Source organism: Sinocyclocheilus grahami, unplaced genomic scaffold (genome assembly GCF_001515645.1).
Source record: "Sinocyclocheilus grahami isolate Dianchi unplaced genomic scaffold, SAMN03320097.WGS_v1.1 scaffold995.1, whole genome shotgun sequence".
NCBI lineage: Eukaryota > Metazoa > Chordata > Actinopteri > Cypriniformes > Cyprinidae > Sinocyclocheilus > Sinocyclocheilus grahami.
This window is the reverse complement of record NW_015506174.1, coordinates 168,123-195,761: the sequence shown is the minus strand read 5'-3', so window position 1 is coordinate 195,761 and position 27,639 is coordinate 168,123. Positions and strand designations below refer to the sequence as shown.

Sequence of the window (27,639 nt, the reverse complement as noted above, 5' to 3'; positions counted from 1 at the left end):
ACAGTAAGGTTGACCATGCCTTTGCTACCGCAGCCCCAAGACTGTAGAATGGTTTGCCTTCGAGGATTAAATCCGCTGACTGTGTTGAAGGTTTTAAAAGCAGTCTGAAGACATATTTGTTTTAATTGGCATTTGAATAAGTTTTGTAATACTGGGTATTACTGGATTTATAGTAGTTGTTCTGATTTTTATGTAACTTTTTATGCAGTGTGTTTCTCTGGATGGCACATTGTTTTTTTTTAGAAAGTTCAAAATGAGTTTAGTTGATTACTACAGAGTATTAAGAATAGAGAAACAGGTCTTGTGCAGGGTGTGGCTGTTGACAACTGAGAGGTGCATGCTGGGAAGGCATATAAATGGGCTGTAAGTGAGCAGTGCCTTCCTGTAATGCCATACAACCCATCTGCCAAAGCTCTTCCTGTATGTTTTGGTTTACTGCTGTTAATATTTTGTAACCTACAGTACATTATGAATGATTCACATGACACAGATTATTGTAAATGGACGAATGTATATTTTTAAAGCATAAATCAATAATCCTTGCCTCATCTACACTCACACTGAATGCAGGGCTTGGGAAATCCCAAGCATTGTTTTTAAAGTAACATACACAGATCTTTACATACCCAGACCTCAACTTCAAAATGTAAGGCCCCCCCAGCTCAGTGAAATGCAAAAACTTGTTTCGTGTGAATGGGTGTAATGTCTGGCTGTGTAGATGTCAATGTAATGCAGATTCAACACTTATTGCATTCCTGTACTTTGTCTTTAAAAGGTTACAAGGTCCAGAAATTCCACAGAGATCACATTGTCGTACTCCAGTCCTCTTTTACCAAGCAATCATCAATGCATTTTGGAACAGAAGGATAACTTTCAGCTGACTGACAGAAATAATTATTAACAATAGAAACTCTCCTAATATTTAGTGTGTTTGTATTGAAAAGTGTTTGTATGGTTTTTACTGGATCCTTATTTCTCTCTCATTCAAGGTGTTTATGGGATCTACTACTATTTTGTTCTGCTTATCAGTTCAGCACACTATACCTACAGTCTCTGAGATCCAAACTTATCATTTACTAACTCCAAACATACCATTTACTTTTCCATAAAACATGACACCAAAATTCCACTTTTGTGCATCTATTGTAAACAAACACATTGTGTTGCTGATGAGGCAAACAGAGAAGCAGAGTCGAAAGCAAGGTGAGACGGTCAGAAGCCAGAGAATGCAACAAATCCTGAGGGCAGAGGTGAGCACAGAGACCTGCAGGCAGGCATGTGTCCAAAAACAGGCAGACAGTCCAGCCTAAGGAGAGCTGTGCTGCAGGCACAGGTAAACTGGGCATAGATCAAGACAGAGCAGAAGAGACTCAGACACGGCATGACTAGACTAGACTAGAACTGCCTGTGCATGATTGACGATGATAAGAGAGGTTATTCTTTGTCAAGAAAATCTCTAATTTTATTGTTTGAAACGATGAAAAGCTATTGAGTACAGCCTTCAATTTTACATTTCACCACCCATAAAGTGTCTTGTGTGAAAATGCATCAGTTGTGTTTAGTGGTTGTGTGTGCTTTAAGAAGTCATTTTTCTGCAGCACCTGAGCACACCAGACACTCAATCTCTGAGCATAGTACCATGGCATTGAATTTATTTAATACACGAGTTTCACAATTTGAGTTGAATTACTGAAATAAATGAACTTTTCCACGACATTCTAATTTATTGAGATGCACCTGTATATAGAAAAAAAATTCTCAAAGAAAGGCATAGTGAACAACATGGTATGGTTTTTGCTTAGGTGACTGAAAGGTTAGAAACAGGTTTTGCTTAGCAAAATTGTAGAGGAAGCATTGGGTGTGACGGACAGAAGTGAGTTTGCTGTGGTTGGTGCTGTTTGTTAGGCGGTGTAGTGTGAATCAACTGTCACTGAATCATCATCACCTCCCCTTAAATAAACAGCCTGAAGCTGAGTACACAGCCTCATGACCTGGTCCATAAACACACAGACAGACACACACACACATACAAACATGTATACAGAGAGTTTTTTGATCATATATACGATTGAGTTGCATTAGTTGCGACAGATGCATGAGTTGCAATAAATTGCATTTATATTATGTATGTGTTATATACTCTGTCTTTCTCTCTCACACACACAAGCGAAGTCCTGGTGAGGCAGAAAGTGTAAATCAATAGCACTTACCTTCATCCCCCAAAGGGTTTCTGAAAGCAGGGGGCATTGAAAATCATGTCAGAGTGTGGGAGGGCGAAGGCGACAGTTTCAGCATTTTTTTCATTGATGATCAAAACAGCTTTTTATAATAGGTGTACATACAGTAAGACTGACACCTGACTTTCAGTTTTTTGACAGAAAAGGCCTTTTCATACTAAATGTGAATATTCAGCACAAACTGGACTTTAAATAAACAATGGAGCTATTCACTCAAGATGTGAACATTTGCTTGTTGTAAATTGGTGATGTAAATTATTTTGCTTATGAGCTTTCATGAATGAATGAATAATAAATAAATAAACACACACACACACACACAAACACACATACACATACATACATACATACATACATAAAAAAATAAATACGCAACATACATAGGTTGTCATCATCATCTATGTTTCTCTCTTCTTTTAATTGCTGAGACGCATAATTTTCTTCTCCTGCTTCTGTTCTTCTCATACCTGAAAGGCAGAGCAACCCTTATGAAAAAGAAGTTTATTCAAGTGTGCTATTAGTATACTTCTTTTAAACTAAAAATAGGAAAGTATAATTTTAGTCTACTTTTTATGTACTTCTCAGAAATGGGCTTTATGTACTTCTCAGAAATATACTTAAAATGACATTTAAGTATACTTGACTTATACTTAGAAAAAGTCTAAATATATTTTAGCTATAATTGTGCTCCTAGAATCCATGTTTTCATTGTTATACTGTAGGGGGCGCTAGTACACATCTTCTGTACAGAATTTCCAAAAAACACAAGTGAAGAAGAAACCGAAACAACAGATGCTTCCACATGTATTCTAATACGATCATCAAGGGCCAATTTAGTCCCAAGGAGTATTGAAATAGTACACTTACAAGTATACTACTAGTACACTGATATTTGTATACTTACTACATAAAGTATACTTAAAAATATACTTGAACTTTACTTAAGTATACTTACTAAAATAAACTTGCAGTATACTACTTTTTGGTAAGGGAATGAAAGGTGTGCTGCATTAAACCTTGTAATTTGCTTTTTTCCCACTTTACTTTTTATTGTGTATAGCTTCTGTTTTTGTTCATCATAAGGGAGTGAAGGGATGTAAATGGCTTTGTGAATCTGTGTGATGAATTAATGTGTGCTATAGTCAAACTCAAATTTTTTAGGAGAAAATTACTACTGTTAATTGCCCACCTCATTCTTTTAACACAAAAACCTTTAAAATAATTGTTTAACAATGTGATCTCATGAATATTCATGTTTCTTTTATGTAAAGTTTGGTTCTACTACACATACATTATACATACTTAGCTTATATTTGCATAGACAATAAAGCATACAATATTGATGTATTGGCAGAATCTATCTTTATTGATCTATACTTTTATGAATTCTTAATTACTGAAATCATGGTTTATACTAATGTAGTTATGATAAATGGGAATATGTTTTCAAATGTTTTTTTATTCAACATTCTTTGTCTCTATCCTCAGTAGAAACCATAATCATCAAATTCCACACTTGTTACAAAGTTGATTTGATGCTTCAAGAAGTGTTACAACAAAAATTTTACGTCAGTGAGTGCTCAAATACTGTGGTCAAAATCATGTGACATGTTTTAGGTGATTTTTATGTATTTTAATGAGATATGCATGCCTTTCACGAAGTGGATCTAAAGCCCAGTCAAGCACACCTGAATCATGAACCAATTAAGGTGTTCATGGATATTCCAAAGTTACTAGACAGTTCCTGCAGACATTTATATTAAACATAATTCAAAATATGATACATCCAAAAGATAAAAAACATGCAATATATTCAACCACAACACAGATTTAAAATATTTCGTTCTTTTATTTCAGCTAAAAGGTCACACTGTGACGTGTCAGTCTTCTATTGGTCACGCATCTTCACGTGAAACAAATTCGCAGGTCAGAGTTAAACTTTAAAATGCAATGAAATTCACATGAACTTGCGTTTCATGTTTCCCGCATTCATGGAAAATCCGAATGTCTGCAACATCCTCAGAAGGCCTCTGTGATTTCTTTTTAAATATGTGTGTGTAACAAAATGAGGCTATTGTTTAACATTCTCACTGCACTGCTGTAGTTGCCAGAGCAAAATGCCTGCTTTAAAAAGAGAATAAATCCTTCAGGTTCTATTAAATATCACTTTCATTTAGGTTTGTTTATGGAAAGCTGCTTAGTAGTGAGTCATCTACAGCACTGGGTTAATGCTCTCCCCTGATTCACAGTTTTTTGAAGTTTCTGCAGAAGAGGAAAAAGGTGATTGAGCCAGGTATTGTGCTTTTAGACGAGTGAGAGTTTGTAGGATGGAGGATTCCCTCGCCACACAATCTTGAGTGTTTACCTGTTTATTTATACCTATTGTTTCACCATGATTGCCGTATTTAGAGGTTGCATATGAAAAGTTGATATGACATCCATTAACCTGAAATCAAAACGTTACTGTATAAATTCACTGCATGTAAAGACCCTTTACCGGCATTCTGGCAACTTCTTGTGCAACTCCTGTTCAATATCTAATTACACTTTCTATGTTTGAAAACCAGACAGAGAGAAATAAATGTTTTCTAAATCTTATGTAAACACAATTTTCAGCGTTTTAGTAACTGTGGCTCTTAGACTGGGGGGATCTACTGAGGGTTTCTGTCCAGGGCTGGACTCATTACTTGATTATATGGTTATGGTTTAAAAAAAAAAATTAAAGCTCATGCTTGGGTACAGAAGTTTTGCTGAGCTCCAGACTTCTCTCTGATAGATCCTCCCCTGTTTCCTCCCTTTCAGCATCTCACCTTCCTTTTGTGGTCAGACAGCATCTCATCAGTGCTCACCTACTGGTGCTGTTCAATGTCTCCTCTTCCTCTGTCTCTCTTGTTCGCCTGATGGATCTAGGAGCAGTCTGTCTCATATCTGGGCTCTATCACTTGAAAGATGAGACTTTCATCGTTCCCCAGAAATCAAAGTAAAGACAGCTGCTAAAAACAGTGGAGCAGCTGACAGGGCCTATTAGCTCTGGTAGTGTGTAGTCAAGTGCTCTGCCTGCTGAGGAGACATTTCATCATGTGGCTATCAACGCACTGTTTGAGAGTTTATATATCAGTCTTACACAATTAGAGAGTTATTAGATTAGCCTCTTAAACTCTGCGGCATATTTTGAATTGTTTATTTTACAGATTTTGGCATACCTGTTTTTAAAAGAGCACCCTACTCACATACATTGGAGTAAATTGATAAAAATTCCACACGGGTGGAATAATTAAAATTTAGATTTTTTTTTTATTAAGTTTTTATTTGGAAATCTGTTAATTCCTTATCCTGTTATCCTCTTTTTGTGTAATTTGGATGGAAAATGTGTGCCTTTTTATTGTCTGAGTCACTTATCAAAAGTTGCTAAAAGTTGGCAAATAAATTTTTAAATTTGCTAAATTTGTTGCTAGGTGCTTTTGGAAGAAAAAGTTGCTAGGGTAGTCTGAAAAGTTGCTAAATTTAGCAACAAAATTGCTAAGTTGGCAACACTGCTCCCTCTGTTTGGAAAGGCATAAATCGACATCTGACTGGCCTAGGAGTTTGATCGATATCTCTTTGGACAGATCTGATTAGGGGCTTTTCAGACATATGACACATTACGTGATGACGTAATCGCCCATCAACACAAACGTGTTAAGGCAAAACTAGTCGAAAACACACCATTCAACTCCATGCAAGTGTTGATCGGCACATCTGAGACATATTAGCATGTAGTTTGGCCATGCAAGCTCATAGAAAAGTAAGCATAGTCTCATTTTAAAGATAATCTAAGAGCTGATGTAAAGTTTTTGGCCACATTTAGCACACAGAAGTATAAATTGGAGCAGGAATGTGACATAAATGTTTGTTTGTTTAGAGAAGTCATTTCCATCGTCCTAATTCTTTTAATAATTGTTCTCTGTAATGTGTTAGATCAAAGAAATAAACTACATAATCACATCTTGGGGTGTTGTTTGTATTATGTTATTTTATGTAACATAAATGCAAAAGTGATGGGATGGACAAGAAAGCTGAGGTTCTAAGCTTTCAAATGATAACATACTGTATATGTGTAGTTCACTGTTCCACAACTTATGAATTTTTACAATAACTTTGATGATGCAATTTTGGGCCCACTGGTGGTCTTTTATAAATGAACGTGCAAGGGTCAGGTGATATGTAAAACAAAAATATGGGAAGAATGGCAGTTACAGTTCAGTGTAAACCATACCTAAGATTTCTGCAGAGTTGTACAGCCACAGATTCTTTGTGGGAGTGATTAATGGTCTACATTTGGTAGTTGGTTATCATGAGATGGGTTCAGATCTTGGCATTTTATTTTTAACTGGGGAGTCAGTTTTGAGAACTGGAACTTGCGGTACGTTTTATTGTCGAGTAGCCTTTTATATGTGTAAATATGTGTAAAAAGGACATTTTGATTTTCCATTTAATGACCCAATTAACCATAACCACCAAAGAGGGGGACAACTGAACTGTACAACCTGCATAATCCTAAGGGTCAAAAATAGGGTTGAAAATTGTCATGAAAAACGTGAGCAAGAAACCTTGATTAATATTATGAGTTACAAAAGTGTACTGTGGGCTCTTTAAAGAGTAAAACTGTGTTTTTCTTTGACGATCGTTAATGCAAAATGTTTATTGCAGGGTTTGATGGTGGTGGAGGAGTCAGCCAGCAGCAGTAAGGATGCAGAGACCAGACCACCAGTAGTCACTGTGGCAGAAGTGTCAGAGCAAGACCACACTACATCATTCGAACCCAGAATGGCTTCTGCTACCTCACCGCTGCTTAGCCTGAAAGTGGAAAAGGCAGACAGCTCAGTACCCAGTGAGTATTCTTACGTCCAGACTCATCTTTCCTGATCCTTTCTCTCACTTTTAATGATTCCCTTCCCTTCTTGCAAGATATTGATGCGGTGCTGGCTGTGGTGGCGAATAAATATAATTTTCTATTGTCTGCTTATACTTTTTTTCTTGCCATAGCGTCAAGTGTGTGCCCAAGCTTGTTGTGTGTTTCAGTGGAAGATGTACAATTCTTTTTTCATGTTTTTTTTTTTTTTAAGTAACCTACAGGTACGTTGGAAACTGAGTTTGGTAAAATAGCCTATGAAATGAGAAATGTTTCAGAGTGTGTACCATTTGCATATAATTAAGTGTGTAATTTATCAATGTGACAAAATGAACAGTGTGGTAGTACTAGTACTAGTACTAGTACTATGGCTAGCAATTGGAACATATTATAAATATAAATGGAGAAGAGCCCTTATATTTAGTTAGGTGTGGTACTTTCTGTAGGATTTGTGTTTGTGTGGAAAGATCTTTCGTCTCTTCTCATCACAGTCACACATAATCTGTCTCTTCCACTAGCTGTCTCTCTCTATTATTTTGCATTAGCCTTCAGCTCTTCTTTGTCTATCTGTTCTGTCATTGTCTTGTTTTAGAATATTGGGGCTGACACATCTCTGGAATTTAGTTGGGTGAGGTTCTGCCCTCTCTGGGTCAGCAGAAAATTGTGCCACCCACTCCCCTGAAGCATCCCCTTGTCTAACCTCAACAATACATGAAGAGCATTCATGTATTATTTAAGCCGCACGTTTTAACAGCTTCTGTTCAAACAGTCTGCAAGGTCCATGCGTGTGTGTGCAGCTGAGATGTGTTTCTTATGTCCCAGTCTAAGCATTCAAATGTTGACCTGTTCCTCTGAACACTGACACTGTAAGAAAAAAATTTGTGAAAGAACAATTATTTTGATTAAAGATTATGAGGGCACATTATTATTTTTTTTAAAGTAATGAAGTGCACAAATAAATAATTTATAATAAATATTGAAAAAAAAATGTTTAAGAATCTAATTTAATATTTTTTTATTACACATTGGATGTTATCAGCATAACAATAAAAAACATTGAATTGAAAATGTAATAAATAATAAATGTAGCAAATGTAGAATCTTGTTAAATGTCTATCGTTTTAAATAGACAGACGTATTCTCAGAAAGTATGTTTAGATGCAAAATGTATTCTTGACATTTTCCTTTCAGTGAAAGTGAATCGATAGATCAGTTACACGTTATTTTTAGATCATGACGCTATTACTCCACCAAAGAGAGATTGCAAGAAAACTTGCTTTTTGCAGAGAGCTTAGTTTGATCAAGTTTAAACATCCGGAAATGTGTGGTTACACTGCTTTATATGTGTGTCTAAACAGAAAGCAAATGACTGGTAAAAGCCCTTATCTGATGACATGTTCTATATATTACACGTATACACAACCGAGACAAAGGGGTCCAGAAATACTAGGACTAGGTTTTAGGAGGTTGATGTCTGGGATAAAGGTTCTGGAACAAATCATGCGCTTTGCAGCTCATGTAGCATTTTGACAGTATAATAGAGGAGCACACTGCGGGAGGAGATGAGGAGGCCAGTTTCGCACAGGAAGTAGAGAGAGGGAGGGGGAAGAATGATTGTGTGTCTATCTGAGATGTGTTTGACCACAGTCCTGTGAATCAGCACACACATAAACTGTCCATTGTGTCAGAGATGATCATACTGGCTTAGTGACCCAAACAACATATAGGACATAACATTGCTGTTTTTTGGATGTGTCCAGTGAAGAGAGATAAGACAATCTAGGTATCTACGAGTGTTAAACAGGCCTGCAGGTAGAAACATCCTGAAGGAGAGTCGCATGACAGACAGGAAGTGCCATCTCTATGGTAAGATTCCGTCTGCTCAAATTCTTTCACCGTTTTCTAGATCTTTACATGGTTCTTGTGAAAATGCAAATACATACAGTATGTTTGACGTGTTATTTGCTTTATTTAACTGGTCGTCATTCTATAAGAGGCAACAATCTAGCAGCTAAACAGCAGGCAACTGAAGCAGCCATTTCAAATTCTCCTTGTTTAAGTGCTTTTCTCTGTGTATTGCAACCATATTTTGGGACAAATCTGCAAATTTTGTATAGTGTTCTAATAATTTTGGCCACCACTGTGTATATTATATATATATATATATATATATATATTAGTGCTGTCAAAATGTAATGCAGTCAATGCAGGGGTGGAGCTAGGGTTAAATAAAGTATAACCTTAATCACCCCAATCACAACTGCTGCTTCTGTCTATTTTTTCTTGACAAGAATTGCATTTATTTAGACGCAGAACATCTTTACGACCACATCAAACAGGAGACTTCTCAGACGCGCACCCCACTATGCCTCAGCACCAGGCGCTAGTCAAACGAGCGCAGAAAAGGTATAGGTGATGAGGCAGCTTTAGTAGAAAATCAGCGAACTGTGGTCAGATGAGATGTTGTCAGGCCATATGTCAGTAAAAACTAATCTTCCTGTCCTGTCAGCTGTTATACTGTGCTCGTAGAGCGTGCTTTTCAAATGCATATACAAATATGGCGCCGTGCACTGTAGCCTGTATCATTTCATATTAAAGCACGAAAGAAACTACAAGCAAGCGTGTCAGATCCGTGTCACATTCAGCAGCGGCAGCTCTTAAAGTAATAGCAGCCAAATAACCTAATAAACCAGCTGCTGTGATGCCTGTTAATCAAAGATCAAAAGAAAAAAAGAGGAAATCAATAACTTTTGTACCTTTAAGGATTCATCTTTAATTTAATATTTAGTGTTTGATAAATTTGTTTAATTTCTGTATATTTCCTACTTGCTAAAGGGCACAGGTTAATATGACATTTATTATAAGGGGTTTATGTGAAGTCTAATAAATGTTAAAATTGATAGCCCTCAATTATGTTAGTATAGTCAATATTACATTTAGTCAATGGTTAAATATTATTAAAAAAAGAGTCAGTCATAAACATTATGCCATTAAACAAATATTAAAAATATCCTGTCTTTATGTTGTTTCTACATTAATTTTAAATTATTGCAATATAAAAGTTTATCTAAAAACTTTAATGTTAGGGGTGATTAATTGCGATTAATTTCAGAAAAATGTGGGATTAATTAGTAAATTTTTTAATCGATTGACAGCATATGTATAGCTCAATGTATTTGGGCTGTGCAAGTAAAAAAACGTGCTGCTCGACGCCTGGGGCTTTCCTCTGGAAGAGTGAAAGATAGAGAAAGCGCACAAATAAAGGGGTGTGTGAAAGATGAGACGACAAAAATGCAGAAAAGCCAAAGTGAACTCTGCCTGTTTCTCCACTCTTTTTCTGACAGGAGATGAGAGCAGCTTAGGTGACAGTGACGTGCTTGCGAGAGAAACAAAGTGTCAAGAGGAGTGTGTGCATTTGTGTTTCTCTGAACGTGTGTGATAAAAATGCCGCTGGAGTCGTGGGTACTCTTTGAGTCTCTTGGCAGTGTTCTGACTCACTGCCTTCTTTTTCCACTGCTCATCTGGAGCAAAGTTAAGGAATAAAGTTAACTAAGGAAGAAAGGGAAAGAGTGTGTGTGTGGTGGTATATGCTGTGGCTGGAGGACAGAGGAATTAAGCTGGAGACAGTGGCTTGGGCCAAACTCCAGTGTTATTAGTTTCTCCAGGACTGCTCAGATTCCCCTAACAGACACTACAGCATGTGTGTGTTTCTGTATTTGATACAAACTGTGTTAGCAGAATTATTGCGCCACAAGTCTGCTTTGTGGCAGCTCAGTGGCTCCTAAAGGGACTATGTTTGGACTCTACTCTTTCCATATGTTGATTGGATATCTGCCATCCGTGGTAACAAAATCCAGTTAGTGATGCTGGATGTGCGCAAAAACAGCTGGCCTTGATTTCTTTCACTGTGAGTTGGCATATGACTTTCCAGAGGTGTTTTAAGCAAGTGAAGATGAAAGAATTGCTCAGTGGGGGTGCTTCCAAAGCAGCCACAATGATTTGGGGAAAGGGATTGGTTAATCAGAGTTTGCATGATTTCCATTGAATTTTGTGGTTTTCTCACTGCAGCCAACAGTAATTTGTTTTTGGCAAAGAGAGAGAGAGAGTAGTTTAAGCCATGAAATAGTGTATAATTGAGAAACGTCTAACCATACATTGTTATCATATTGCTGACTGGACAGATTAAACCATAATCCTTTCTTTAGATGGTAGGCTCTATCCATCTAGTGTACTCTGGTGTGTCTATCTTGTTGGTCTGTCTTGTATGTCTCCCAATTTGTCTGTATTTTTAGAGATAAATGTGCCTGTGATTTTCACTGAATACTATAAACCTTGTTTGAATTTGTCATTATATGCCATTATTATATGCCAAAGTATGCCATTATATTTATGGTGGAGTTCCCCGAAAGTGAGGATCTGATTATTAGGATCTATGACCCTTTTAAAGCAGAGCTGTCAGGGTTTGTTTGTGTGTAGGTTTGACTAAAATGGACTGGTTTGTGACACATGTAGCTTCCACTGAGAACTGTGTGATAGTCAACTAAAGTTCAGAATTGATTCCAATGGTCTGACATCAGCATGTTGCTAAACTAAAGACTTGATATTCCAGTGGGCACAAACAGTACATACATTTTTCAGTCATAAATACTGAATGAAATTTTGCCGACATAATTTTGCTGTCTACGGTTAGAACAAATTTAGCATCAGTAGCATGCCTTAGACACCTTACAGTGTTGTCTAAAGTAGGTAACATGCTAATGTTTGGAATGGAGCCTGATCACCAATTAAACTTCTAATTGGTTAGTGTGTCAGTTTTGTGATTGGTGGATTTCAGCAAGCCAACAGCATCTCTCTTGAGTTTGCTTTTATGGTAATATCTCTTCAGAAATTGACAAGGTATTTTCGGCCTGTCCTCCTCACTGTAACTGTGCTATAGATTTGCTGAATTTCTCTGCTGCACTGAGCAGGGAAAACCTCTAATAAGAGAGTGTGATTTATTAAAATGAGAACATTGTGGTTTGAGAGCCAGGGCACTATTGTGTAAAACTAATGAAGTACATGAAGAAAATCTAGTCATATCTCTATAAGAGATGTCATGACAGTTTTTACTCTCTTGAGGATTTGTGAACTTCAGACATTTAGCTAGATGCATTTCTGTTTTGCTTTTCTCAAGGATAAAGCAAACTATGAGCTAGAGGCAGGGAAAGTGATGGGTATGAGACAATATATGATTGGATTTTTGAAAAAGGTCAACAGTGTGCTAGCTCTAAAATATTTAACTGGCAAGAAACTTTATTTTGTGAGGGCAGTCTCAATAACATGATTTTAAAAAATCCTTATATAATCACATACAACTTTAGAAGTCATTGAAATGCATCATCCTATGCCTAGTCATTGTCTTTGTCCCTATTATAGACCCAGTTCTTATTCTGTATGAGGCAGAGAGCAGCCACACAACTGACAAAAACCTAGCCAGTTCATGATTCTCACTTCTTTGAGTTCTAAGTAGCTTTGCTTGTATTATTCCTATTGGGAATTTTAAAAGCATGTCTTCCATATTCTTTTGGCATGTGCCTTGTATCTCCCCTGCCTGCGCACACTACACACACTTACACTCTCTTTGTGGGTCAGAGATGCTGGTTTCCTTGCCAACAGCATCTTTTATTACACAGTTAAAAAGTACAGCAGCGGGGGGATACACACCCTCTCCCTACACACATAAACACATCAGTTGTGCAGCTACTTATTCTGGCATACCTGTACAGACAAAAAAAGTATCTGCCATTCATAAGATGTGAGTGCGGTCTGAGAGGAATGTGTGTTGTCTCTTTATCATTTCAGATGTGTGCATCTGCTCCTTTCATGCAAATATTCCCAGTTGTGCAGTATGTATACTCACATGCACATATTCCAAGGAAATTTCCACCGAAAAGACCTGCAGTTAAAATTATCACATATTATTTGCATATGGAGATGGGGTGTTTTGACCACAGTTGTTGTTTATATGTTTGAGCATGTTTTAACTTTAGTAAATTCTATTATCCACAAGGGGACGCAAGACACTCACTCAGTCACACATTCAAATGTGCTTTACTGGCATGACAATTGATGCAATGTATTGTCAAAGTATTTGTAATGTTTATGTGAACCTACAATAGATGACAAAAGGTGTAAACAGGAAGATATGTGCTGTAGGATGTGTGCATGATTGTGTGTGTGTGTGTGTGTGTGTGTGGGTGGGTGAATGTAAGTACATCACTCCTGTCAACTCCTCCATCACTCTGGTCAACTCCTTGGCCTTTTTTGTGACAAGCATCCATGTATTGTGCTGCTAGTAAAATAAAATAAAAATTTCACCTAGAAGTTGTGTATTATTGGTTAATTATCTGAAGTCAGTGAAAATAAGTGTACAGTTTTGGATAGAATTTCCTCCAAATTTCCTCATAGTTATGGCAGCTGGTGTGGAAGTGTTGCTCTCCATCTCCTTGGCTACAGTATGAGCCGTTCCATTCTCTTTGGGCAGCCAGTTCTGTCAGTATCTACTTGTCACAATAGTCAACATGTGATTGCTCAGTTTGTAATTTCATCTTTGTTCTTCTTAATTTACTTACTTTCACTCAGATATTCTGCTGTTGCATTATCTCTGTTTAGGCCAAATAACATTTGTTTACTTTGTTTTTGTGTTGTGTTGTTTCTGTCCAACAATTCAGAGTTGGAAAACTCATTTAGACTTATGTTTGCTTTTATATGAAGACATATTCCCGAATGATAAGATCAGCAATAAAAAGACTTCTTTTCACTCAGAATAGAAAATATGGGGAGAGAAATTGTGGTTCTACTTAATTTTTGTACTGTATATATTTTTATGCTTATTAGAGTATTACACTTTTTCATATTGAAGCAGATATATGTTTTTTGTGGAAATGCACATATATTCAAAAATGCACATTCAAATGCACATTCAAAATGTGAAGTTACTTCATGCATTACATCCTAATTCATTCAATCAATTGCTTCTTGTTTCAACGAGCTTAACTAGATCAAGAATTCAAAAAAGTAAAAAAAAATAAAATCAGGAAGTTATTACTCTGACAGCCATATTTGTGTGACAAGCCTCTTACTAAAGAGGGTGAGATTTAATCAGAAACAGGTAAGATCCCCTTAGCCACAATCAAGTTGTTACAAGTTGGCTTGTGAGACACAAGCATCGAACCCACCCCCATATGAATGCAACAGAGGGCTCACTAAATGAACAATTTAGCACAATAGCAGAGACGCAATAGGCAGGAAAACCCTGAACAGCAGCATTAATATATTTTCTACAGTTTATATGTATGAATCTCTCCAGGCATCACTATAAACATTGTGACCCTCTGTCCAAGTGCTGCTCTACATGCATTGAGGACGATGGTGTATTCATTTGTAATTTGTTTACTTTTCCCTTGTCACTAAAATTGTCAATAAGGCTCCCTTGGCACTGGTGCACTGCAGACTATCATCTGCATTAGTACTGACGTGGTCTGGCCACGACTCTCTCTCCTGAGGGTCTACCGGCTCCAGCCTGGCTAATGGGGACCAGCTGCGAGAGCAAGATTATGCACAGCACTAGCAGCTTGTTCTCTCTGTCACACCTCTGTCTCTCTTTCTTCTCTTTAGTCACAGTCCTCAATCTGTATAGCTCCACCTCCACTCTGCTGCCCCCTCCCTCTCTGACTCAAACCGTTCCAATTCCTGATTCAAACCCATGCAGTACAGTCTTGTGACAATTCATAACTATTTTTGATCTGATGAAAATTCAAATACATTTGTATCTCATTTGTATCTCGCTTTCATATGATCTGCTTTTGCTCCAGTTTCATACTAAGTTTATACAAATCACATCATATGAGTTTGTGCCAATTCTAACTCTTATTTAGACCTCCCCACTCTGATTGAATGTCCTCCTAGTCATTAAGCTAAATAGGCTCTTGGTTTAGTACAGACTTATGCTATCAGGTTAGCAATAGTGTAATGTTCACCAGTAAGTTATCACCATTTGCTGTGGTGGTCTGACTATTCTGTTTAATTAATTAGAATGAGAGAAGGTGATTCCTACTAGTTTTAGAATAATTACCCTGAGAGAGAGGTGCTGATAATGATAATACTTCTCATATTAATCAACTGTTGTGAAATTAATCCCCTTTATGTGCTCACGTACAGAGAGACAGAGGAGGAAGTCATACAGAGATTATGCTACTTTTTTCCTACACTTCCTCTTGTTTTTCCTTCAGTCTCTTTCTTAGTTCTTATTGGGTATATTTTGGTTGTGGATTAGCTAAGCCTTGCAGAAGAGGCAGACTTTTGTTTTTTTTCTTTTGAAAATTGTGCTGACAACATCAGGTGATGTTTAGCAGCTTGTTCCACCATTGATGAACAGAGAGGGTGATGTTTCTGGAAAGCATTTCCTACAAAGTGACATTGTGATGGAACCACCAGGAGCCACTCGTTCACTTGCTATAAATTGCAGGAGGAAACATATACTTCTGTGATGGACTGGCCATCTGTCCAGGATGTATCCCTGCATGGCCTGAGATGCTGGGATAGGCTCCAGCATTCATGTACTACCCTACATAGATCAAGCTGTTTGGAAAAGGGATGTATTGTTGGATGACTGGAACATACACTTGTATATATATATTAAGGTAGGTGGGTGCATTTCTGGTGGCAGTACTGAAGGCCGTCAAAGCCTTAAATATAATGCAGATGCCTACAAGCTGCAGCTTAAGAATATGTCCAGTAAGCACATAAAACACAGACTGAAAGTATACTCTACTTTTAGCTTGAAAGAAATATACAATAGCACTCTTGGATAAACTTTTTTCTTGTAAGGATGAGCCCTCTGTCATTGACAGTAAGCCTACAGTAGAGATCTACAGTAAATACTATGTGTGTGAGAATCAACCTGCGCTAGTGAGAATTAACCTGTGCATAGGTTAAGTCTGTTTAGCTTCAGTCAGACCACACGACTGAGTGCATGACAGCTTATAGATTATTTAGCATTTGTTACTCGTAGCAATAAATAAATTACCTCTATAAATACTGGTTATTTTTGAAGTCGGTATATTCCACACTCAAATCACAATGACGGCGTTGTGTGAACAACATTCACACACATTCAGTTGGGTCACACTGTAAATCTGTTATTCAAGGTCTAATTTAAACATCAAAATAAACAAAATTTAGAAAAGTTTAAAAAAAATATGAAAAAAAGCTTCAGAAATAAGAAATTTAAGATTCTGCACTATTTCTATGAAAATCAAAAACAGATTTGTATCTGAACATTTAAAAATGATTATGTACTGTATAAAAAGCAGAAAAATTAAAAATTGCACTTCATGCCCAAACGGTTGCTAACCCCTGCTCTGGACATGCTATAACCACCATTAACAAAAGATGTCTGATTTTGAAAGCTGAAAGATGTCTGAAAGATACCTGAAAGCTTTTAATCTCAGCGCTACATTATTGATTAAAGTATTGATCTCCTTAGTGATACTGACTGTCTGTCTGTGTGTGTGTGTGTTGATGTCAGAAGGTGAGACAGCTCTAGTGAGGTAAAGTTGAGACTACCACTTACACACAGGTGACCATGCTTTCTTTATTTAAAGCATCCGAGTGAAATACAGAGTCCAATCTCTTAGCCTTTCAGTTTCACCCACAAACAATGTTCAGTGTTGTTGTGTGCATTCAATGTTAAGAGAAATGCTTTAACAATGAATTCACACAAACTCTTGTGAAAGCTGAAGATGGCGGGCATTTACTGCAGGGAGTCCATCAGTTTCTCCTCACCTGTTATCTGTGCATCAGAGCTCTCTTACATGCCATTTATAACCCTTGCAGAGGAAATGACAGAACATGATCTGTGACTCTTTGCTTTATTTTTATAGTGGGGTGTTATATTATGTGTAAGATATTAATACTGATGAGCTTGATATGGAATTACCATGGTGAGTGTGAACTCACTTTTTAGAGACAGACTGAGCTGTGTTACATTCGACATCAAGGTGAACATACGTGAAAACAGTGTGAAGAGTGAAAAGAATGGCAAGTTATGGGAATGTTATGAGGAAGATAAGATGGAATTCGATTTTGTGTGCATCATATTAACAGTCACACTCGTAACAATCACTGCGGTTAAACCTCTAGATAGTTTGAAATAAAATTATGTTCTAAATTATAATAAAAAAAACAGCTGCTGTTGTTGCATGAAAGTGACTGTAAAAAATATGGTGACAATATTTTAGGCACTTTCAGAAGGGATGCCATTTACAGTAGGTTCTTGTGTATTTTACAGTTCACGTAAATTCTTTTTTTTTTGCACACTTTATGTGCATTTGTGGTCTTGTGCACTTACATGATGATGAGATCAGATGTCTGTGTGGAGCACTGGCTGTTGTCAGACTCCTTGTGCAAACAAAAATCTCACTAGATTATTATGCTTGATAGCAAAATGAATGTTTTGAAATGTAAACTGATATTTCCTCCTGACACACTACAGCAAAAGATAGAAATAACTGACTTAAAACCATTTTTCAGCTGTTGAAAATACTAGCGTTCTAATCATTTTGGCCACCACTGTATACATATATATATATATATTATAAATATATTTCTTCAGTTAAATTAACTGAATTTGTTGTACTGAGTAGACATACTGGCTGCTATTTGACCTCAGAAGGCACATCATTAGTGTGGTGCTGAGATGATTACTCTATTAAGACATCACATCTTGTTCCCATGCTTTTTGGAAATTTTGAGTAATCAGTGTTCATCTCTCTAGGTTATTTTTTATTTTTATTTTTTTTATATATGTTCCATCTCTTTTGTCTGCCAGACTAATAAACACTAATAGGCCCTATTAATAATTTATCAACCAGTTCAAAGTTGTGCTCTTAACGGGTTAAGTGGGTGGTTTCAGAAGTGGCACGCTTTACCTCCCGCACATGAATAAAAGATGAAGCTCACAGCTGTGGAGCAGGCGGCCTGTCAAGGGCTTTTCCTGCTTATTTACCTTCTTTCATTCACAGTAAAACTTCATCTTAGCTTGACACAACAAGAGAGATTATTATTTGATTTTCTTTCCCTCTAAACTTCCTTCTGGTAAGACAGAAGGGTTTATAGGGTTTTATGGATGGTGCCGTAAGTGGCCATGATGCAGTAACTTTGAACCCACACACACATACTGCCAGATGTAGACTAAGATCGCCGGCTTTGTTTCAATGAAGCGATGAACTCATATGTCTCATTGATGTCAAGAGCATTTGTCAAATACTTGCTTCAGTGCACTACCAGTGTGTGGTTGCTACATAAAGTAGACAACTCAGAAGACAAAAAAAGCGTCACATAACCTACAGTAACAAGCATCAAAAACATACTTTAAAAGTTCACTAAAAACAACAGTGGTTTTAGACTTTAAACTGACATAACAGATACAATTATCACTGAATTGCTAGAGGATAGAAAGTGTTCAAACTAAAGTGATGTGATGGTTTTCTGCTTTGAGAACTGATTTTTCCTCAGACCTGAACCTGACTTCGGAACAGCAGCAGGCAGAGGGTTGTTTTGCCTTTACAACTCACCTGTGCAGTTGTCCTATAGGTTAAAGGACACCAAAGATCATGTCAGCAGGTGTACAAGAGTGTGTGAATGGAAGATAAAAAATAAAAAATACAGCTTATTTGTTTTTACTGTTACATTTTCTGAAAAAAAAATTTTAGCATAGTAACTTAAATAACCTTCTTTGATTGCGTATGGTATTGGAAAATACCATAAAAGTTGAAACAACTGTTGAAAGGCAGAATCTTTGTGTGTGCGTTGTGCTGTTAGTCTGTTGCATTAATGTTTAATGGGAAGGTGGTGAAGAGAGTATGACACACCCTCGTCTCACCTCTCATCTCTTCTACTGTTCTCTTTCAGTTATTCATGACTTGTGCTCGCTTTCTCTGTATTCTTTCCATCCTTCAGTCTGAAAGTGGAACTTTCACTGCCACAGACATCAGACCAGTGAGAGTTTCTTTGTGAAGAGGAGGAAACATTTTTAGTATGAATTAGTTTGCTAAATCTATTACGATTACTAATGCTCACACTCACGGGGAACGATTTGAACAAAGCCCTAATCCACAATATTTCATGTGTTAGAGGTGTGCTATTAATTTTTACAATGATCTGCCCAATCTGGTTGCAAAATAAAATTTTGCTGAAAAATCTAATACCTAGAGACCAGAATATCACACAGATTTTAGATTTAGTCCATTTATTGTCATATTCACAGAGGAAAGGTTACATCAAAACTTTGCAATCCCTAAAATCCCTGTTGTGTGTGTGTGTGTGTGTGTGTGTGTGTGTGTGTGTGCTTGTGTTTTTTGTTGTTGTTGTTGTTGTTTAATGACCATGATATGTTTGCACTGATTTAAACCCCAAGAAATGTATAGGACCTTAACCTTTCCATCTATATGAAGTGGCTTGTGGTGTCATACTGTAGCAGGCCTTCTAATATCCACAACTACCTTGGAGTTTTGCTGATGTTCAAGGTTAAGTTACTGTTTCTGCACCATTTCACTTGGCCAGCCACCTTGCTCCTGTACTTTGTCTAGTCGTCACCACTGACTGATGAAGCCTATGACAGTGGTGTCATTAGCAAATTTAATGATGGAATTTCTATAAAAGGTGGCCATGCAATCATAGTTAAAAAAAAGTGTGAACCATAATGGGCTTAGTACACAACCTTGGGGGCATCCAGTGTTTATGATTAATGTCTTACAGTTGTTGGTCCCAAAATTGACAGATTGTGGTCTGCCTGTAAGGAAATCCATGATCCATTTGCAAAGAGAGGTGTGCAGTTCCAGTGCACTCAATTTGTCTGTAAATTTAGTTTAAAGGGGTCATATGATGCTGCTAAAAAGAACATTATTTTGTGTATTTGGTGTAATGAAATGTGTTTATGCGGTTTAAGATAAAAAAAAACATTATTTTCCACATACTGTACATTATTGTTTCTCTTCATATTTTAAATAGACTCATTTACAACATTAAATAAAGCATTTTATCTGAACCTCAAGTGAATTAGCCTACATATTAGTTTTAGTTATCCAATGTTTTGTGTTCAAAATCAATTATCGAGTCGTAGCTTAAAAAATGCATAATATATCTTTTAATATTAAAATGTAGACTAGATATAAAATGTACAATCAGATTTTATGTAGTACATTAACAAGAATTTGGTACAATTATAATGCATTATAATGCCACTTCTCATCCAATGTGCCAGTGTGCGAAGACCACCCACCCCCGGGCCCCCCTTTCTTTTGGTCCGTTTCGCGACCTGACGTTTTATCCATATCCAAAATGAGGCGACGTGAACATTACGGAGTGCTGAACACTCTCATGCAGTGTGTTTCATTCATACTTAAAGGAGGGCGCTCTCGCGCAGAAAGTACACCAAGGACTCATAGAAGTAACTTATGGCCTGCAGGAAAATAATAGACAAAGGAATCCAGAGATCGCGGTAGCTGAGCTGAATAAAAAACCAGAAACATTGTCTCCTGTCAAAAGTAAGCAATCTACATTTTCCTACTATGTAGTTGCCTAGTCACTGTTGTTTATTTCATGTGGTTTATGTGGCGTTGAGCCAGACTATGACAAAGCATGGTTTTACATCCACTATAGTTACTGTACTAACTTACTACTGTCCTGCTGATTTGATGATGGTGTTGTGTTGCGTCTGTCAGATTCGCGCGCGTGTGCGTTGTGGCCGCCTTGCTGTTCTTATCATTATGTTCTTAACACTGCTTATGATGACATGCAGGTTTATGCTCTGATTAAATGGTGGTGTATTCAAGCAGGTGTAATTGTGTTGGCCTATTTTGATAACAGCTGCATTTTAGCCTAGGCCCACCTGATTTTCTCTGAGCCCACCTATGTTGTGATTCCTGGCTATGCTAGTGGTCAATATCCAGCAAAATCTGTCTATCATATTGTAGCAGTGCATACGACTGCTGAATTGTATAAAACAAACTCAGAAATGCATAAAATAAGTTATCAAAGTTATCAAAAGGGAGAGGAGCCTGCAAGGACATTGCACAATATGTGCCATCTTGTTTGTTTTATTTTAGTTTGTTCATGATAAGCCCCATGCACAAGTTCTTCAGAAACTGGTTTGTTTTCCTACAGTATTCTGATTAATAGGATAATAAAGATCTTATTTTTCCATTTAGTACTACCCTTTGGAAGCAGTTTTAAATCTGCACACACAGTTTTATGTGTGTATAAGGGTGTGGGAAAGTGTTTCTGTACACTGTTCAGTGTTTATCTTGAACAGGAATAAGACATAGTGAGGAAGTGTGTGTGCTAAATGGCTGTCATGAGCTGTAATACAGACTGTCAAAACAGAGTCAGACAGTGTGAAGGAGAGAAAGACAGAGATGACGAAAACGAGAGAGACAGACAGCCCGATGAGAGAAAGACAGACAAAGAGACAAAACAACATAAAATTATAGGAATAATATAACTTTAAATATAAGTAAAGAGCCATACTGTATTATATCATCATGTGCATCCATTAGGAATGCTCTGCTGTGTTTATGTTTCCTCTAATGGAAATCATAAGGCTGAAAAGACAGAAGAAGCAAATCCTCTTTGATTTGCTTTGGGTTTCATGAACACTCAGTGTCACGTCACCCACTGCTGACAGACTCTTGTTGTCCTGATGAGAGGGTCATAGCGACCACCTTCAGACCACAGACGCAGCAGCCCCAGTGACAGCTTCATCACGCACACGCACATAGACATTCCTCCCAGCAGTCTTTGTTGCAAGCATCTGCTTCTCCTGGTGATTAATTGCAATTAGCAGTGAAGTTGAAAGCCCGTGGAAGAATGCAGCACGCAGCAGACACTTCCTGATTAATGAGGGACAGTGGCTGTCAGAGGGCCACTATAGCCTCTGTACTCGTGTGTGTGTGTTTACTGCTTCTTGTTTTAAAGGTTTATTCTTCTTTTGGCATGACAGTGTGAATCTCCACAGGAAGAAACATGACAAAATTAGAGAGCGAGAGAGAGAGAGGGTGAGTGCAAGCTCGGGGGGCTGATTAAATTTGGAAAGTAAAATTGCTAATTGACCTTTATTAATCAGAGCAGAGCAGTGTGTGTTTGCCTAATACTCCAGCAGGGGGTCATGGGGCACATTTCAGAGTTGTTCATTTTACTGATCTTAAATGAAGGGGTCTCTTTTGTGTAAATTTTAGCTAATGGTAAAACAACAGAGCACAGGTTAAAATGAGAACAGCTCAGCCTGTGAATTTAGACCAACAACATTAAAGATACAACAGAATATTTAATTATACATATAAGGTACTCATTTACCCCCTGTGTGAACCAAACCCATCTTGAGTGTTTGCTGCTAAAAGCTCATTTTTAGTTTCATCTGAACATAGACCCCAGTCCTGTTTGAAGTTCCAGTAGTGTCTGACAGCTGAATATGCTGGAGTTTGTTTTTGGATAAGAGCATATACGTGAAATATACATATACGTGCTGTTTTTTTCTTGGGGCTTTCTGACCCTGAGACTCAACTATGTTCTGCAATCCTTGCAAAGTATTTGGGCACTCAAACTTTCCTCCTGGCCTTGCTTTAAGACAATATAGATACACATCCTCTTCTAGGCAGATTTGTAACATTTTCTGTTGATTGTAACTTCTTAATTATTGCCCTGATAGTGGAAACAGGAATTTTCAGCACTTTAGCTTTCTTGCAGCCACTTTCTAATTTGTGAAGCTCAACAATCTTTTGCTGCACATCAGAAGTATATTCTTTCTCTTTTTCTTTTTTTCTCTCGTTGTGATGGATGATTAAGGGAATTTGGCCTTTATGTTCCGTCATATTTATACCCGTTAAATACAAAAGTCATGACTGGATAATTACATATTCACGGTCACCATGGTGTGCTAAAAAATGCAAATATAAATGGGAATATACTTAATAGATATTTTATTCATAAGAGTTTCTAGGGGTACCAGTAATTGTGGCCATTGTGTATTAGAGAAAAATATTTATTTCATAATGCAATATTCCCCCTCTTTAATTATTATTATTATTTACTTCAATTTTTGAATCAAAGATCAAAGGGATAAATAATTTATTTTTACACCATTTTGATCATATTTACCAAGGATACCAACAATTCTGACCACGACTGTATACATCAGTCACTTGCTCAATCACCATCCACCACGGTTTCACTGGTTTAAAAAGAAGAAGAAGAAGAAGAAGAAGAAAGACTATCAAACAAAACTTTAAATGACAGCACCTCTTTGAGAACATTGAGACTTCTTTAATTGAATACAGTTAATTAATAAAATATTACTTAAATTATACTATTCTTACATATTAAAATAGATAATCTTAAATAAAAAAATAAAAAATCTTAAAATATGAACATTTTCTTCTTTGGGGTATGAAATATAACCTAGACATGTTCTTGACTGGTTTCACGAGATTCACCTTTATTTTAAAGGACATATTTTTATGTCCTAATTTAGACAGGTATGTTAACATGCATTTTGTTTTTGCTGTTTCACAAGGCAGTCGTGTCAGCTTTGTGGCGCTATAAAGCTGACCTGATGTCAGATGTACGTCTGAGAGCCAAGAGACAAAATAAAGCATTACGTATAAAAAATTTGATAAAAAGAAAGCATTATGTATTGGGAAATAATACAGAAGAATCCTTTGCTACCCTGATATATTACAGACAGTGTGCTAAATGATATACTGCCAGAACTGTGTGTAGTACTGCAGCTTGTGACAGTGTTTATGTCCCTCAGTGCAGTATTTGGTGTTTACAGCTCAGTGAAGGTTTGACTGATGGGGGATGGTAGGTGAAGTTGACCTTTACCCTCTCTCTGAATGTAGACAACACTTATTAGCTGGGCAGCAGTCTCTGCTGATTTATCACTGTGACACCACTCTGTGGGTTATGAGGTTGAGTCAGAGGTCAGAGAAGTAAGGCGGGTTTAAAGGACTCACTGGTCAGGTTAAGGGTCAGTCAGATTAGCATGCATTTGTGCAGAGATGGGTAGCGTACAGAGAAACACACAGGTTAAAGGTTCCTCTTTAGAGGACCTTTACTGACCTCCCTATTTTTTGTGCTCACAACTCACACATCTGACATATGGAAAGAAAGAAAGAAAGAAAGAAAGAAAGAAAGAAAGAAAGAAAGAAAGAAAGAAAGAAAGAAAGAACATGTCCACTAGGGGGCAGCAGTCAGCCCTGGACCCACTTTTGTGAGATACAGACTACTGCAAATGGATCTACTGCCAAAGTGGTGCATGTGTATGCATGAGCAGCCCTGTAACGGCTTGTGTGCTGAACATTCCAGTATAGCATTTGAAGAACCGATTACCTGTGGTGGTACAGTGGTGAAATTAGGCAGTACAATCATGTTGGTATCATGTCATCTAAGGCTGGTGTCAGATTTCAAGAGATTTTGAGATATTTTGCTTACTTTAGAGCAGTGGCTCTCAACCACATTCCTGGAGGACCCCCAACACTGCACATTTTGCATGTCTCCTTTGTCTGACACAATAATTTAAAGTCTGTGAATCTCTACTAATGAGCAGGTGACTTGAATCAGGTGTATTTGATTAAGGAGACATGCAAAATGTGCAGTGATGGGGGTCCTCCAGGAATGTGGTTGAGAACCACTGCTTTAGAGGGTGTGCCCTTTCTCAGAGTCTTTCAAGTTATCTTTCACCACAAAAAGCGGAACCAAATGATGACACAAGAGTATACAAGCAAAAGTTTGTTTTTAGTCACCAGAACACCAGCTCAAGACAAACAATGACACTCAAAACTGTCACATTATATTCCCAAGTACATCATGGTTTTGAGAAACAGCAAAACCAATGTTACGCACATCTTGAGCAGCAAAGTAACCTCTGTGTCCAATTTCGAGTTCCTAGTGTTTCTCAGAAATCACTTACTGCACCTTTAATGCAAATTACAATTGTTAGTTCATGCCTCCATTTTGAGTGTCATTGTTTGTCTTGTTCTGAGTCCTTAAGGAAAAGGTTTAGGGTTACAATTCTGTAGCCAGATGAGCAAAAATGTCTTTGACCACACACACACACACACACACACACACAGGTTTGTTTTTATGGTTTATCGGGACTCTCCATAGGCGTAATGGTTTTTATACTGTACAAACCGTATTTTCTATTGCCCTACACCAACCGTACCCCTAAACCTACCCCTTATAGGAAACTTTCTGCATTTTTAGATTTTCAAAACAACTCATTCTGAATTATTTATAAGTCTTTTGAGTTACTGGGACACTGAAAATGTCCTCATAAATCACCTTCTCGTTGTAATACCTATGTCATACTCATGTTATTATACAAATTTGTGTCCTCATAAACCACATAAACATGCACACACACACACACACACACACACACAGAGCATCAGCCTTCCAGTAGTGCACACAATGGTAAAGCATGCATTACAGCAGAAACTACTGCTCCACTGCACCCTGTGTGTGTGTGTGTTGTATTTGTGTGAATGGCAGCAGATGCCTCTCTAGGCATTAAGCCCAGGAATGTGACCACTGGAGTGGGTAATGGCTGACCTCTGACCCCAAGCGGCTGTGTAGATCTCTCTCTATGATGACAGGGTCATTTCTCACTCTCACAGCCATAAAACACATACTCACTGGAGGAGTCTGCTGCTATTTTACATTGAATAGAACACTATAGGGTGTGCACTCTTAACATCTCTGTTTTTTATTACTCTTCAGGTTGATTTGCTCAGTATTCCTTTTATCACTTTATCACTTATCACACTGTTGCTTGGTTTCAAAAATAGTAAGCTGCCTTTAGACTTGAAGACTGTTGCAAAATGCAGTTTTCATAATAGATCATTTTTGCCAAATATTAAGGCATAAATGAATACTTTATGGATATGATGATCATGGATATAGCAACACTAAGTCAAGGGGGAAAAATTTTAAAAAGGAAAGAAAAATAAAATGGTCACTCATTCAAAAAATATTTGTTTAATTAATTTGAGGAAAAAAAACATTCCAATACAATTTTGTACAAAAAAACAATAAAAGGAATATTGTTTTGTTGAACAAACAGAATTAATGGAAGTTAATTAACTGAGTTAAGTAAATGCCAATAAAATTAGACTTATCATAGTAACTTAAATGAAACTCTTTCAGTTAACTTTTATAAGCGTCACTCTTCAGTAATCATAACCACAAAAATCTAACATGGTCTATATCTTTTATTTTTAAATATTCAGTGGTGAAAAAAGTACACAAATTCCATATGTAAGTAAAAAGTACAGGTACAACATCAATCAAGTAAAAGTTGTCCAATAAAATACTACTAAAGTAAAAGTACAAAGTATCTGGTTTTAAAAGTAATAAAAAAGTAAAAGCAAATACAGTAAATTTAAATCTTATAAAATGGAACTCAACCATACTGAAATGATCACACGTACTGCGCTTATAATGTAAAGCCAGAGGTGAATTGTAGAGCCTTAATTTAATTTCCTTATTGAATTTCTTTCCTTTTAAGTTCCTTTAAAGTTACTTAATACTGAAGATATTTACTGAAATGAAAAAGTCAGTAACGCTTTAGATTACAACCCGCAAATAACTACGTAAGTATACTGAATTTACGGTGTACATTTCTGTAATTATAGTGTACCTATAAAGAACATACGTGTAGGTATAAGGGAACAATGTGTTACGTTTGGGTAATAAGGGGGCAACAACCTGTAAAATTACAAATCATTTAAACTGTAAGTATTTTGAAACTAAGTGGTACCTATTCTAATAATACGTTGTATGTATGGCCTAAACAACATTCTTATGTTTGGGAATGATTTAGAAAGACGATATATATTTTTTATAATTTTATATTAGTATTTTATTATAGGTGTATAGGTATTTTTTAACTATGGGGTACACATTCTATTATTAATGGATGGACATGACGGAGATTACTGAACAACAAAACTGGACATCTAGTGAAATTAGTTAATGAGTTTCTGCTATGATTTATAATTCACGAGTCTACTTACCTTATGAAAGCTTATTCGTCAATTTCAGCAACTTCACACCAGCAACTTCTCAACACCACTATCACCAAATTACTTTGCATGATATACCATCACGGTTCAATGCAGCTTAAAACAAGCGTACCTCTTTCCAGCTGTTCGCAGAAAAAATACATGATACAACATTTGTATTTCAGTGGATGTATTTTTATAGCCCAAAAAAAATGTAGAGGGTTTAATTTGGCCATCAAACAATTAAATTAAAACTAGTGCAATATTTTTATCTGTAATTACTGTGCAACTATACACTTGTTCTGTGTTTAAGTCCAACTTGTTCCTCCCTGGCTCCATGCAGTTACAGGGTAAATACAACATTTGCGGGCTGTAAATTAAAGTGGTGCTTTGTTCCCCCCTTGTTCCA

The 27,639-nt window shown here is 36.9% G+C and overlaps 1 protein-coding gene across 2 annotated transcripts in view; it reads left to right on the top strand.

Annotated features, from left to right (window-relative positions):
- LOC107565336 (genetic suppressor element 1-like) overlaps positions 1–27,639 on the top strand; it is a 213,995-nt gene that overhangs the window by 39,310 nt on the left and 147,046 nt on the right. For both annotated transcript variants that reach the window (XM_016250554.1, XM_016250553.1), the window contains exon 2: positions 6,927–7,107. In XM_016250554.1, coding sequence (XP_016106040.1) covers positions 6,927–7,107 — 181 coding nt within the window. The remainder of the gene's footprint in view (positions 1–6,926; positions 7,108–27,639) is intronic.